The 15,326-nt window shown below is 39.5% G+C and overlaps 1 protein-coding gene across 8 annotated transcripts in view; it reads left to right on the plus strand.

Annotated features, from left to right (window-relative positions):
* luzp1 (leucine zipper protein 1) overlaps positions 1–11,817 on the plus strand; it is a 45,949-nt gene extending 34,132 nt beyond the window's left edge. For all 8 annotated transcript variants that reach the window (XM_041233988.1, XM_041233981.1, XM_041233983.1 and 5 more), the window contains 2 exons: positions 10,016–10,240; positions 10,803–11,817. In XM_041233988.1, the coding sequence (XP_041089922.1) occupies positions 10,016–10,219 (204 nt within the window). In that variant the 3' untranslated portion in view covers positions 10,220–10,240; positions 10,803–11,817. The remainder of the gene's footprint in view (positions 1–10,015; positions 10,241–10,802) is intronic.
* The last annotated feature ends 3,509 nt before the right edge of the window (positions 11,818–15,326 follow it).

Raw genomic sequence — 15,326 nt, forward strand, 5'->3', positions numbered from 1 at the left:
TGCCTGGCTGCTGTTAACATTCTCTAAAGGCTGGGAGGTTCAGCCACTTGGTTCATTACCGGCAGTCTCCTCTGAATCTGGTTTTACTCGCTGGCTTGTCAGCATTAACCCAAGGCCTGTATTTCACAGAGCTCAGTAAGGGAAAGCACGAATCAGACCAAGGTAATAGCTACAGTAAGGAAACACAATGCTTTTAGTGTGTCTTTTTATTTGCTGTTCTATGCCGGTGTCCAAGGAGGGAAATCTAGTTGTAACCCTGTATAGAATCTCAGGAAATCAAATTCCGCACACAGCATACATTGTTTTTTACAGTAATTCCTTACTGACAGACCGAGGTCTCATTTCCATTGAGTTCCCAGGGAAAGATGCAGCACATTGCCATAGTTCCAAGCAAACAGCAAATACATATCAATGTACTTTAAGAAAAATATATAATAAAACTAAATACAAGACCTTATTTCATTTAGAAAGCTCAAACAATTAGACTTTAAGCAAGCTTTGTTATTACATTTGTTGCGTTTTTGTTTTTAACTCCTAAATTAGATTCATATTCCTGTTAAATGCTTAGATTGAGTTGCTTAACCTAAATGAAAAAATAGTTTCAGGGAACCCAATTTAATAAAGGGATGTGGAAAAACTTCTGCAAGAAGGCAGTTGCTTGTTGTGCTGTGTCCTGACTCGGCCAACCTTTTAATGGCTGCTAACAGCAGATTTCTGAGAGAAAACTGTTACTAGGGGAAAAAACTCAATTCAACCATAGAATGTTCAACAACTAATCCCTGGCCTACTTCAAAATTCAAAGCAGGCATTTATATAGGTCACAAACAGGGTTTTGGGATGTCTGTCAAAACTGGGAATTTAATGAGACAACACAGTAGCTACTATTGTAGGTAAAATTGAGTACCTGAAGTAGCCCAGTTACTTTACAATAACTGTCACAGTTTTAAACTGGTATGTAGTTACTGCCTATCTTATAGAGAGCACTGTAATGTTTTGTGTTATCACTAGTGCTGAATCATGGACAAAGTGCTCAGGGTGGAAATTCATGAATGAAGTTCCTGCCCAAGCAAGCACACACTACCAAACTAAAAAACAAGAGTTTACTTCTAACTGCAGTAGAAATTCTGTCTTTCACATAAAAAAAATAAAATATTTTTACACCGGTTTCACATTTATGATTGAAACAAGTCCACTTTTTTTAAATTGCTCAACTCCTGGGTTTCACTAAGCTATATAAAGTAAGCTCACGTTTTGCAGCTATAGTGAAATACTTTGCTGGGAACAGCAGTTTTTACAAACCTGATTCCAAGAAACCAGCGTAAGCAAAAATTGAATAAATGCAAAGAAGAATCTACAACGTGCTAGCCAAGCCAGTAATTGCTATGATGTACAATGGAAGTCATACTTATAATGTTTTATTGAAAATGTATTTATTAATCTGTCTCCAACTGGTAGCTGCTAACTGTACAATTTAATAGTAGTCACCTATTCTAGTGATTTTTGAAAATCCCATGACCCTGCACTACAGGCAGTACTGTATTTTCCGGTACTTGGCTTTGGTTTAAGACATTCAGGACATTTCTGTATTGCAGAATCAGACTCACAAAGAAAGCAATATAAATTTGAAAGAATGAACAATTAATCAATGATACATTCAACAGGTATCCATATCAAGAACTCTATCTCTGTACATACTGAATAAATGTTAGGTTTGGAGGAACTCGATATTAATTCATTACCCTTGCAGTGTTACAAATGAAATCATGCTGAATCAACTTAACGCGTTTCCAAAACAAACATCGTCCTTTTTCTAATCAAATAACTTTAAGATTACTATTTTAAATGTAACATGCTGTTTTGTAGGTATAGGAAGCTGTGTGGTCCAGTGGTTAAAGAAACAGTTTTGTAACCGCGAAGTCCCCGGTTCAAATCCCAGCTCAGCCACCGGCTCATTGTGTGACCCCGAACAAGTCTCTTAATCTCCTTGTGCTCCGTCTTTCGGGTGAGACGTTGTTGTAAGTGACTCTGCAGATTATGCATAGTTCACACACCTGGGTCTTGTATCTTGTAAAGTGCTTTGTGATGGTGGTCCACTATGAAAGGTGCTATGTAATTATATTATCTAGGCTGTATTGTGAGATATTGTATTATTGAAAAGCTGACGGAGTAAGGATTTCATATTTCATATTTCAGAAGTGCTATCAAAACCAGAATTATGCAACAAATCCAAAACCACCTTAAATGTATTATTTATTTTTTTTGGTGCATTTGTGGGTTACCTCTAAAAACTGCAGACTGCTCTTGCAGTGCAGGAAAGATACTGGAACTCTATGCATTCTTGGTAGTGAATTATTTTATATGTTGCCTTATTGTTGGGAAAATTCCACCTCATAGACTTCAGTCACAACATGGCTTATTTTTGTGTTTTATAAGACCTGTGTAACTAACTGGGGGGGTGATCCTGGGGTTTGAGGCTCCTGTGTGAAACCTAGGAGTCAGCATTTCACATAGCACTGGGGAAAGGGTAAGAATGCAACCTCACACACACACACACACACACACACACACACTACAGCAGAATAAATGGGATTGGGTTCCAGGTTTGATCGGTGGAGGTTTGGCACCTTCCATAATGCTGAAAGAATGATTATTTTTTAATTTAGTAGTCGACAATTAGTTTTACATTTTTATTTTTTTTTTCCTCCTAATTTGAAACGTCTAATTTGTATTTAGGCTCAGCTCACCACTACCACCCCTGTGCTGACTCGGGAGCAGCGAAGATGAACACACGCTGTCCTCCGAAGCGTGTGCCGTCAGCCGCCCGCTTCTTTACATGCTGCAGACTCACCATGCAGCCAACCCAGAGCTACAGCGTCGGAGGACAACGCAGCTCTGGGCAGCTTACAGGCAAGCCCACAGGCGCTCGGCCAGACCACAGGGGTCTCTGATATGCAGTGAGCAGAGAACATCCTGGCCGACCTAAGCCTGTTTTCAGTTGGTGATGTGCCGAAAATGTTTTCTTCAAGATACTAATGTCAACCATAACGATATTGAGAATTCAGCATAGCAGAAACAAAATACAATACAGGGTTTGTTTGTGGCATACAGCAGACAAGGCTGGCACTTTTGATTGGATGAAGGATCCTCAGCAGCCAATCATTTTTATATTTATCATACTAAAGACTCATAACTGTAGCAAAGCAATGATGTCACCGTTTTATGTGTATACCTGAGTGCTGGCCCGGGATCAACAGCAACACACTCAATCGCCTTGTGTTGGTTCCCAAGGAGCTAAACGGCCTGACCCCAAGGGATGCATGAGGAGTCTGGTTCAGCTGGGATTTGCCAGGATCTCTTGGCACTATGCCCTCCACTAGACCACACTGCCTGCCAAGTCTGCAGTTACATGTACTGTAGTGGCTGTGATTGGAGATAGAGGAGCCAGGAGAGCCCTGGGTTTGAGTCCCAGCTCGGTCACTTGCCCACTGTGTGACCTCGGGTCGAGTTGTTTGGCCTTCTTGTCTAAGCCTGTGCCTGTGTCGGAGGAGACGTGGTGTAGGGCTTATTCATTGGTAATGTGTGCCCCTGTAGAATTGACATGTGAATGTGGTGTCCTCCTAGCTTGTATGATGGAAACTTTTAGAATGACTTTCAAAATCACTGTCCTTAATTAAGAAGAAATCTGACCCTTAAATGGTTTCATAATTTGAGATAATAAAGCCTTACAGAGCCCAGGTAAATATATTGATTTATTGTATTCATTTACTCAATTTTCACTCTCTAGGTTCAGTCCCTTGAGATGTAACTCACGCTGCCGTTCATTCGTTTCAGTTTAACACACAACAGTTCAGTTTCTCGCCTACAGACATACAATTTAAGTAAAGCAGATGTTTCCCAGACCAAGTGATTCCATGACGTTTTCCCTGCTCGATTACATTTATTGTATTGGGCAGTAATGTCTTTAAGAGTATCCAAAAACATAAATGAAGTCAAGTATCCTAAAAAAAAAAACAGCCATACTCAGCCAGTTAAGCTGATCATTACATTGAAGAAGTATGTGCTAATAATCTGTAATGGTGTGCTCTATGTTCACATGCAACAATGTTAGGCCAGAACTCATTTTTAGTGAAGGTAAAGTACCCGTGAGCCACCAACCCACATCATAGCTAAAGTGAAAACATATAATCTCTACCTTAAGATAAGACCTGTTGCACAATTCTGTTTTGGTGCAATTTACATGGAAACTCTCCTAAGAATGGGCATGATCCACCAATAGAACCCAGCACTTCTTATTTTGTTTTCTGTTTCTGTTTTGGTCATATCTTCCCTTGGTAGTCAGCCAGTGGCTTACAATATTGGCAACAGTTATTTAGTTACAAAATTAAACTTGAATGCAAACAAACTTATTTATATCTTAATGTCTGTTAAGATAAAGGGTTAGCATCAAATGACATTGAAGTAAAATGCTCTTTTATAACATATAAGTGTTTCTAATATATAATTTCTTAAATGTTTAATATTCTGTTGTTCTGTATAGATGTTTCTGTATGGATTATTATTTAACAGGCTTGCTTACCAATGTCCCTTTTCAACCACTAATCTCCTGCTTCAGAAAAAGACTCTTAAATGGTGAATTTCTAAAGTGAGGTAGTTAAAAAAAAAAAAAAAAAAAAACACAAGGGATGTGAAAATCTGCTACCACAACAGGCCTTCTCTTCAAAGTAGAGGGAATTTAAGATACAAGAAACAAGAGTTTCGCTTCCAGCCTACACACCAGCAACAAAAAAAAAACCCTTTCCCCCAGTTGGAATAGAAGTGTCTCATGTTCGTCATGTGCATTGCACTACACATGGGGACTCTATGAGGCTCTCCCTCGGCATCCAGGTAGTGAGGACCTCAATGGCCTTTGCTATGTGAGGAATAAAAAGTCTAGCTGGGACTGAGCTTTTTCCATGCCACTGAGAAGAGTCAGACACAGGCAGTTTCTATTATGTTTCTGACTCCTACTGGGTGTCTGGCCTCTCTTCCTGCAGGAATAAAGAACTAAATACCCAAAGAACAAGATTCAGTGAGAACAGGGTGTGTGGTTTCCAGCTTTCCTGGTTATACACTCAACACTAACGCTATTTTAAAGCCTCTGCACTTTTGCCAGCGATGTAAAATTGATGACAATATACAGTGCAACATTAGATTTGTGAAGGCGAAGATGGAGGGTTACTGCATTGCAGATGTGGCATTTGTGTTCTAGGATTAAATTAAATATAGCGGAGTCTAGATGTGAAAGAGAGAAACGCGCTGTGAATTACGAGCTGCGAGGTGAAATCCATACCTGGCATTCATGAAACTAAAAGTTATTATAGATTCAAAGCATGGACATTTGTAATGCATTGATATATTTTTTTTTTTTTTGCACAGCACGAAAAAAATGAAGCAATTTAGTCAGTTTTCTTTCTGATACACCAAGCCTTCTACAAGCATTTTGAACCAGTTGAGCTAGCCTAACCAGTCATTCTGTACACTGATAATTGCCATTGGTGTTTCCATTTCAATGATGTTGCATGCGAGAAACTCACTGCAGTTTTATTTCTATCTTTTATTGTAGTATTCTGGTGTAATTTATATTTATTACCATTTTGTGACTCTCTTAAAGGGGTCAAACATTGAGAGACTGTGCCACAATTGGTCCAGAGGGGTTGACATTTAAGCGTGGTGTGCTTTTCGTTCTCTTTCATTTCCTGCTTCATTCTAGTTAACACGCATTCTGATTTTTGGGTTCTTTGCCAGCAGCTCCGTTTCTGCATTAAAACAATTATAGCTGAACAGAGGCTGGTGTGGCTAGTAGCCAAGACCACTTACTGCGGTTGTAAAATATGAGTTTGTCTCCAACAGGAGGATGTGTCTTCAGTGACACATGACATGGATGGGCAGTGAGTCGCTGTGACCCGCAGGCAGCTAGTTCCACATCGTCACGTGGGAATACAGCAGACTAATAGGGAATTGTATTACAGTGGCATGGTCTTTCCAAGCCAGTATATTCTTAATATTAAAATGCAATTATCATTCTTTTAAGTGACCCTGGAATAGTGTGATCATGGCAGCAGATATGTGGAGGAGGGAGAGAGTGTCTCAATTCATATCCCCCTTTCTGTCCCCTATATTTGATGACCTGTTAATTGCATGTCATGTATTGAAATGCAGCTCTGTGTTAAAAACCAAATGTCTACTGATAGTAATAGAGATAGTTTGCTGTCATTTGTTGTAATAGCAGGTTGGATATCCCTGCTCTCGTCACTTCCATTTTCATTACACTATGTAGGGCTCACATCTGGTACTGTAGGTTAAAGAAAGCTCTGTTGAATGACTTCATTTTAGGTTCTTTTACAATGCTTTAGTGAATACAAAAGCCACGCGTGAAATGCAAGCTGGTTATCATGTCTACCTAGGGACCATGGACATTTCTCCCATTCACAGCACAGGCAATCTGATTCCTCTAATGAAGCCAGCCAGCCAACTTTTTTTTTTTTTGATTAGCAGCTTTTAATTTAACAGTATTTCCAGACCAGCAAGCCCGCTAATTTGTTACAGTGTTTCATTTGATTAGTTGTAGGCAACCGTGGAGAATGTGAAAACAGTAAGGGGCTTTTTCCTTATTGTCTGTTCAAAGTGCAGAAAATGTACCGCATTGGTAATGAAAAATGTACCGGCACAGTGGGATTAGTAGGCTAACAAAGGGTAGGGGAATTGCTGTTTACTCTCAACACTCACTGGGGGTCTAGGAAGATATCTCCGCTAGAAACGTCTACATGTTTACTCTTCAGTATCAGTCACTGTTGAGCTGCTCATCTGTCTGTAAAGAAACGTGGGAACAGAGTTACTTGACCTTGTTAGGGAATCAAAGTTCAGACAACCAGACTGAAAGAATTACAGTGTTAGGTCTTCAGCAGATTTTCAGCCGCAGGTTATGAAGCGTCTCGGTTTTGCGTTGCATATTAAACCGAGTCTCCTTTTCTGTTTTTTAAGTGTAACGCTCTAAGTGGCTGCCAGCTCCCCTGTGTCCACTCCTAAATTACCAAGCCTTCCGCTTGGCAGTGACTCTGTTAACAATGCTGCCTCGACCGCTACCCTCCGTGGAAACTCACTGCAGCATCTCACTTTAGCTTGTAAAACACTCCTAGTTGTTTTTAAATACCTGGAGTTACCTTAACAACACACACAGAGCATAAGGTACATATGTGGTAATGTACCAACCTATGAAGTCCACTTTAATCTAGCTGTTCCTGCATGTGGAAGAATAGTACAATGTTGTTAATATATCTAACTGGAGTCGAGGATTGCTATTTCGTTTACTACTGTTGCCTAAAAGCCACTTGGATATTATTTAATACTCTAATGTACAGCTATGGCCAAAAGTTTTGCATCACCAAGAATTCTAGGATTGAGACTATATGAACATAATTGAACAAAATGATCTCGCAAAAGTCTACCGGAAGCCGTAATAATAATACAGTATTTCATGTTAGATTTTGATATGTCACATTTTTCGATTTTTTTAAAATATTTTCAGGCCCGGGTTATAAAGCAAATATATCCTCTTAAATACTTAGTAATTTCATGCGTTAACGTAACATTATTCAACACATTTGACTATGAAGCAAAATTAGTTAATTCTAAAGGGTGATGCAGAACTTTTGACCACAGCTGAATATCTGAATATTAATTTTGTAATTTGTGTTTTTTTTCTAAAGTTCAGTGGACCATGTGTGACAATGCCCTGCCTAGTAAGCGATGTAGACCTATAGTGTCAAGCAAGCTTATCATTTCTCACTACTTGTAGCTCCCCCCTCAACTGGAGGGCCAGCAGGCCACAGTGGAAATGCAGCCAAGAGCTTTCAGACACTGTCTGGTAACTCAGCAGCACAGCTTTGCACAGTGGTGATCCAGGGAGCTCTGTAATAATAACCAGCCAGACACTTTTACAGGGGCGTACAGCAGCCATCCTAAGCTGTAGTTCTGCTGTGTGAAGTCTCCACTGCTTCTGACTCGAGTTTGCTTCCCTGCAAAAACACCCCTACTAATATTTTATTGATTTATTTTTCTTGATTGTCATAAAAAAGAAAAATTGAAAAAAGTGTGTAGAGGGCTGGCAAAGTTGCTTGGGTTGTACACACATATGCTGTGGCTTATCTAGCTGAAGCAGAGTTCTGTGCACATTAACACATACATGATCCATATGTACAGCGCATTAAGGACTGTGTCTCAGGATTTCGCATTTAAAAACATTAATCTTATGATCTTGACAAAACCAACATGAAATCCTCAGAATTGATCCTGGGATCTCAACACAACCTATTTGAAATGTGCCACCGAGTTCTGTGTGTGGTCAGTTGAGCATGTGAAAAGTGATTGTTGTTTTCACTGTGAATGTTTCCCCACTCCTTTCACTGCTATTCTAGTCCACAGTACATTCGTTACACATCCTGTGCAACGTGAATGCTTGCTTTATTGAACTATAAACAAGACAACTTTTTGGCTTTGTGGTTGCCAACACAGGAATGCACCTGCGGTCGTATAAAAATCAACACAAACCGGATTTAGCAGCCTTTTGAAATGGAACAGCCTTAATGGACAGAGGGCCAAGTTCAAATACAGCAGCTCTGCCGCTCCTGAATGCTGGACAAGCATTCTAACAGCTGAGAACAGCAGCGAATAAGAGCAGGGGTTTTACTGCAGCTGTGATAAAAACTGACTGCCTTCCAGGTTGCTGGATAGTCATGCCCAACGACAAGGGTCTGTAGATGGGGACTTTTGCCTCCAAGTGATGGCCAAAAAGTTTATATTTTTATAATGGAAGTTGATTTTCCCATGTAATGGAACTACATGTGTTACCTTTTGTAGGCTCACTTGTGCAATTGCTATAGTTTTAAAGGTATTTTTTTACTATTTATCACTTCTCAAAACAATAAACACCCTGAAGACTTGTTTAAAGGTGGGGCTCGCATTTAAAACTAGCAGGATTGCACAAGTGTGTTACATACAGCAGGAGTCGATACACCTGGTAAAAAAATAAGAATGTGGCTGAAGGCTGGTTCATTCCTGCAGATATACTCTATTAAATGTGAAGCAACATTTGTAGTACACATTTCATGACTTGTAGGTAAAATGTCCATCTTCTAGATCCTTGTGTTATTGGAGTATGAGTGCCTGCATTTTGTTGCAGTAGCATTCATGTGTGTTTGCATATGCAGGTTTCTAGTTTGTGAGTGTATTGCACAAGTGTAAACCTGTTAAATGTGTTTTGTAGTCCTCATCGTGCAGCTGTTTACTGAAGCTTAAGGACAGAATAAACATCCTTCTATGCTATTTACAGTGCTTATTTAGATGTGTGTGATTCACACTGAAGTGCGCCTTGTATGGAAACTCGTCATATACTACACCAACCTGAATACAGTGTAACAGATTTTAAAAAGGGGGTACAGAAATAAGTGATGTGAAATTTGCATCTGTGTCTCTACAATAGTCATCATATAGTTTCTAATTGGTTGGCTTGAAACTTATTTCATTTTTTTTTTTTTTTAATTTCCATTCTATTTAACTGTAACTTTTACAGCTAGTTTTACAGACCCTATTTAGAAGTAGGACTACCTCACTAAAGTAATGTTAGTTAGTCAAAGAATAATGCTAATCAGGGTCTATGAGCTAGCTGTGAATTGTTTTAAAGTATAGGAAACAGTAGTATCCATCAGAGCTGTTAGTACACCTGACCTGAACAACCTGTCTGCCATTCAGTCATGGGCCTCCCTCTACATGAGACTAAATGGTGCAGTTGTTTGTGATGTGATATAGGTGGCTAAATTTAGACCAAACTCATTTCAATAGTCTCTTAACTAGATTCTATCCCAGCTCTCCAGGTAGCTCCCTGCAGCCATTATTTGAAAGCTATGCTGTATAAGAAGGAGCTGTGCACTACAGGCTGCTGTTTTTAGCCATTATGTGAAGTGTGATTCCCTGGTTGCAGGCAAGAGAGGACAGCACAGACCTATCGGCCACCTCCCGAAGAAGGCAGTCTCCGTCCGACCTGGGATCTGTGAGCAAGAGGCAGTCGTCCAATCATGAGCTGTGTCCGAGCCCAGGGGGGATATCCAGCCGGCCCCCGAGCAGCCAGTCCGAGGGGAGGGGCTCCACGGGACGAACCTGGAACCACCGGCAAGCTGACAACTAAACCAGCTGGCCCTGTTCACCGGTAAGGAACAATTCCAACTGCTGAACTGCTTTTAATGATTAAACACTGGAGAATCTAAATACTGCTGCCATAAAAGTGGTTAACCTGTCATAACTAATCTCGCAAATATTCTCATTGGATTTACTAACGGGTTCAATTTATCCTCCTTGGAGGAATCCTCCAGATTCATACAGAATTTCAAGGGTGGCCAACACTGTTCAGATTAGTTAAGAGTTAATAATATTATCTAAGATTAACTGTCATTTACCAAGGCTAGCTTTCAAGACCTCCAACGCCTCTTATGGTGTAGATAGAAATTAAGAAATATACTCCTAAAACTTAGGAGGGTTTTCGGAATGGATCCCAAACAGTAGTAGGTTTACATTTATTTCTAGTTATTTTATTACTGGAGTTGTAGTAGTAGCTTAATTTCACTGGAGGGGAGTATAAATAGATTGGGACTGTAAACCAAGCCTGCATTCTAATGATCTAGAGCTCAACTATTGAATGGTGTAATAAATCGGCTGCTTCTTGTTACCAGCATATACTTGTTTGTTTTATCTATGTTTTGTTTTCATTTCAGGGTTTTCCCCTATTCTGGGTGACCTTGGGAAGACATCTCCTTTAGTCCTTTTGAGTAGCACCTCTCACCTTTCTGAAAGAAAATACTCCAGAGATACTGTTGTCAAGTTTGTTTTTGCCCATTCCACAGGAAATGGCAATTGTATATTTTTCTAGGAACTGTTCTCCATGGATGTAGTTTTACCAGCTGATGGATACATACAACCTGCATACATATGTATTGTATATCTATACTGTGTGTGTGTATCTATCAATATATATAAAATGTGTGTGTATTTGTTATTTTCTTGACGAGGGAGACCTTTGCATATCCATCACTCAGGAGAAGCTTTACAATAGGATTCATTACAGTCACAACTGGCAATAAGGCACCTGTTTCTGATTCACACAGTTTGGGCTGTTATTTTGGAATACATTCATTTAAACATTGTGCTGCCTAAATAATGCGTTATTGAAAATCTCATTCATAATCCTGCTATCGGCACAGGTTGGCATAAGGAGTATGACTAGGGTGGCTTGTCATGTACCGTTATAATTGTATTCCTCATAGAAAGTGTACCTCTGCAATTGCCTCAAAATAGGGCTCTTTTGTAATTAAAGGCAGAGGTTCCTGACTTGTGACTGAAGTGCAAATGTGGGAGTCGGAATTGACCAAACGCAGGGAGCGAATTACTTTTTTTTTTTTAATGAATTTTTATGTTTTATTTCTTGTAATTGTTTGAATGATTGCAACGTTTCAGAAGTCTCTTTGTGTTCTGGAACTAAAGAAAGACTTTTATATAGATGTACTACAATAGACGAAGGACTTTCCTGTAATAAAATGCACTGGCATGCCTGATACTGGAACTCGAAACGCTGGAGTACAGGAATGCACAGTTTAAACACCAGTAAGTGTAATGTATAGCTAGCATAAAAACACTCACTGTTATAAAATAGAAAACAAACAAAATAGAACCTTTTTGCAAAGAGATGTGTTGTTATAAGCATTGCTATGTAATGCATATTAAAAAGACCAACCATTTAAAGTGAATAGTAATGTTTCTGCATCTGAATTATTCTCCATATGTATATTAGTACTTATTTATCACAGTGGATTTATTAAAAGGTATAGCATTCTAAATGCATTATTGCATTCGAATAAGACCATTTCAAGTGCATTGTTGTTAATGTATTCGTGCAATATATAACGTGTCTTCCTTTGTGGAGAGTTAAAGAGTCTTGGCTTTGTGAACTGTAGAGCAACATTATACACTTGCTTCACTGGCAATGCTTGAACAATAGCCACAGTAGAATCTCAGAATCCCCAGTCAGTGTGTGCTGAAGATTGCTAATGCAGAGTTCCACATTCTTAGCATAGTTCTGGTTGGTGGAAAATTGGATCAGTTGCAGATAGAAAGGGTTGGTGTTCCAGAAGGCTTAGCACCTGATAAAACAAAATACAATACTGAAGTTATTTTAAACAAATAAACTGGAATAACTAAAAATGATTTTAACTAAAACATATTTGACAGTTTGCCAGTGTTAATGCTAATCAAGCAATTAGTGTCAATTTAATAACCAGTCAAACTATCTCCACCCCACTGTTGCATGGAAAACTGATGCTTTCCAACTCCTGTCTCACACTAGAGGAATGGTGGATGGTCGGGATGGAACCGCCTGCAGCGTTACAAAACAAATTAGATATTTAGAAGTTAAATGTAGGCATTATTCTGATGTACAAATGTCTTAAGCAACATCTTTGGGGAATCCTGATATACTATTGGTTTTACTATCTGGTTGAAGTATAAAGGTTAATACACTTTTGCTTTCAAATCCAGTATTTGAAAATCTGATGTGATGTTGCCATGAGCACGTACATTTTGTCAAGCTTGCGTCTTCTGTAATTCGCTCCCTGCTGTCCTTTTCCACAGCATTTTGCTTTGCTTATTGAAGCACAGTAAATGGCTTCTTAACACTCGGTAAAGAAAACCACATTCTGAAAGTGCATCCCTTGAAATCGAGGAAATGGTTCTGCCAGGGTCTGAGATGATCTGTGATTAAAGTGTAGCCTTGTGGTCAGAGGTCTTTCTGAATTAATGTACTGTAAACTCTTAGCAATCTGAGTTCAAGTGGAGGTCATTGCACAACATGCATGCACCACCATGGATTCCCACACTCTGGCTTTCCTGTTTCTGGGACTCCTCATTCTCAGCATTGTGTAGCTGATGTGATTCCTTGCAATCTTGTATTCTGCTGATGGGGATGCCACTGTCAAAACCCTTGTATCTACAAACCTAACAAACTACAAGAAACCCTCTTCCATCTCCTGGTCCTCTTTGGCAGTTGTTTTGCACAGTGCGCAGACCCACAAGGGCCACCGAATGGAGTGTTCGCAGTGCGAACTCCCTGAACTCTGAGTGTTTATTTTAAAATTAATTTTATTTAACAGTCTGGGTGGATACCTTTGGGCATTGCAGGAGGATATTTCACACAACACTGTGCCATAACAATTTAAAGAACGCCAATGCAAATCTGTGTTCTCCAGATCTTTTTGTCCTTTCTGCATGGACCCTTAAGGAGCTAGCACACTGGGTTTTTTTCTCCTTCATAAAGAGGTTCAACTGCAGTGTCTTCATCCTTGGATTCCTCTCCCAAGACGTCTGTGGAAAGTCACAGTCGGACACCAGTTCTAAAGCTGATGATATTTTCCCTGTAAACTCAACTGTTCAAGTGACAGACTCCCATCCGTGTTGCATCGTTCTCCATTAACAAAGACCACCATGTATGCTATCGAAAGTCAATGTCTAGGCTTTCAGTCCTGGTGACCTGGCCATGGATTCCAGTTGGGTTTTGGAAATAAATGAAGTCAGCACTTTGATTAAGAGTATCTTAAACCAAAATGATTGGTTCACCTCAGTGACTTCTTCTCTGTGCTATCTGCCTGTAAAAAGCATATAGAGTCTTGATGTGATGTCATTACATAAGTGCAGTGGATTACCTAGGTGTAAGATGTGAAGGCCTGTGGAAAAATCTTTGCTTAGATTTTTAGTACCGCCTAGTTGCCATGTTCAGAGTAATAACCTTACATCAAGAATATCTTGTAAATGGAAACTAGTTTAATTGTGGACTACCCTACTACTATAACCTCTGTGAAGAGGACTATGTCCGGACAGAGGAGCTGGGAACCAGAAACTAGCCAAAATACAAGGGCGCTGCATATGGCAAAACCCAAAAGAGGATAAATCAGAAAGCGATTGCTGGCGGGTATTATTTAATAATCCCCTGTCTCTCATTCATTCATTTCAGTTACAGTTTCAAGAGAAGCGTTTCATTTACCATACTTCTGGTAGCAGGAGTGTTTGCAATCCCCCTAGCTGTATAATAATTCTAACCCGAAGGCCTCTGTGTTTGCCTTTTAAAGACCAGGAGCCTCTCTGGACATGCTTCAAGCTGTGCCTCAAACTGATTTGTATTGTTAATTATGAAAACGCTGGTTTTCCCCATGTTTAAAAAAAAAAAAAAATCCTCCTTGCAAATAAACTCTGATTGTATTGGGATTCCAGCTTCTGCTTTCAGTATTTATTGTCTTCCTCTAAAATGAGGTATGGGGTACGGCTGTCTTACAGTCCGGTGAGAGGTGGCTGGTTCTGTACCAAATTAGATCAGTCCTCTTGTCTTCATTTTAACCAGTGTGCATGGGAATGAGAAAAATGTTCTGCAACTTTTCTTAAATGAAGTGGTGCAACCAAAATAATTCCAGTAAATCTTACCTAATATTCATGAAATAGCTTCTCATGGAGATGTAGAACGTACAAGAGCAATGATCATGGATTGCTATGGAAAAAAAAAAAACTATTAAAGTAAAATACCGTAATGTCTTATTTCATATAGGAACGTTTGAGCGCTATAAAGTGACTTTTTGTTGGGTTTGATTTACTGGAATTAACGTGCTGACTCTAGACATACCCAGTTTCTTTGGGTGCAAATTATATTGGTATACACAGCCTTGTGATCTCCAATCTTTTTCCATAACCCATCTCTAGGAATTTCTAATTAGTCTTCCAAAATGGTAAGCCTACTGTATTTTATTCCTACTAAGTTAAGTACTGCTGTTTTGCTGTTTCAGCTTAGAGTTGGCGAGCATTGCTGATATATGGCCCCTGGGTGCAGAAAGGTCACAGGTCACGGCTGTAGCTAATCATGGATTTCCCCTGAAATGCTGGATATAAATACCAGGAAGCAAGACTCTTTGGCAGCTTTCGCTCCCTCGTGTTCTATATCTGTTAGTTTATACAGTCTGCTGGGAGGCTGCTACATTGTGACGTAAAATAGACTGTACCGCACTGTGTATGTCACTGTTCTACAATGTCGCCCAACTGCCCTGTAAAAATTCTCTATGTGGCTTATTCATTTGTGGCTGTATATTGAGATAAATGTAGCCTGTAGTTAAATGTCTCATTGAGATCTTTAAATCTTCATTGGGCACCACCGTCCTCCTCATTCAAGGTGCAATACGATAATGGTCCATTATGGTGACTGCAAAATA

The sequence above is a fragment of the Polyodon spathula genome, chromosome 32, assembly GCF_017654505.1.
Source record: "Polyodon spathula isolate WHYD16114869_AA chromosome 32, ASM1765450v1, whole genome shotgun sequence".
In the NCBI taxonomy this organism is placed as follows: domain Eukaryota; kingdom Metazoa; phylum Chordata; class Actinopteri; order Acipenseriformes; family Polyodontidae; genus Polyodon; species Polyodon spathula.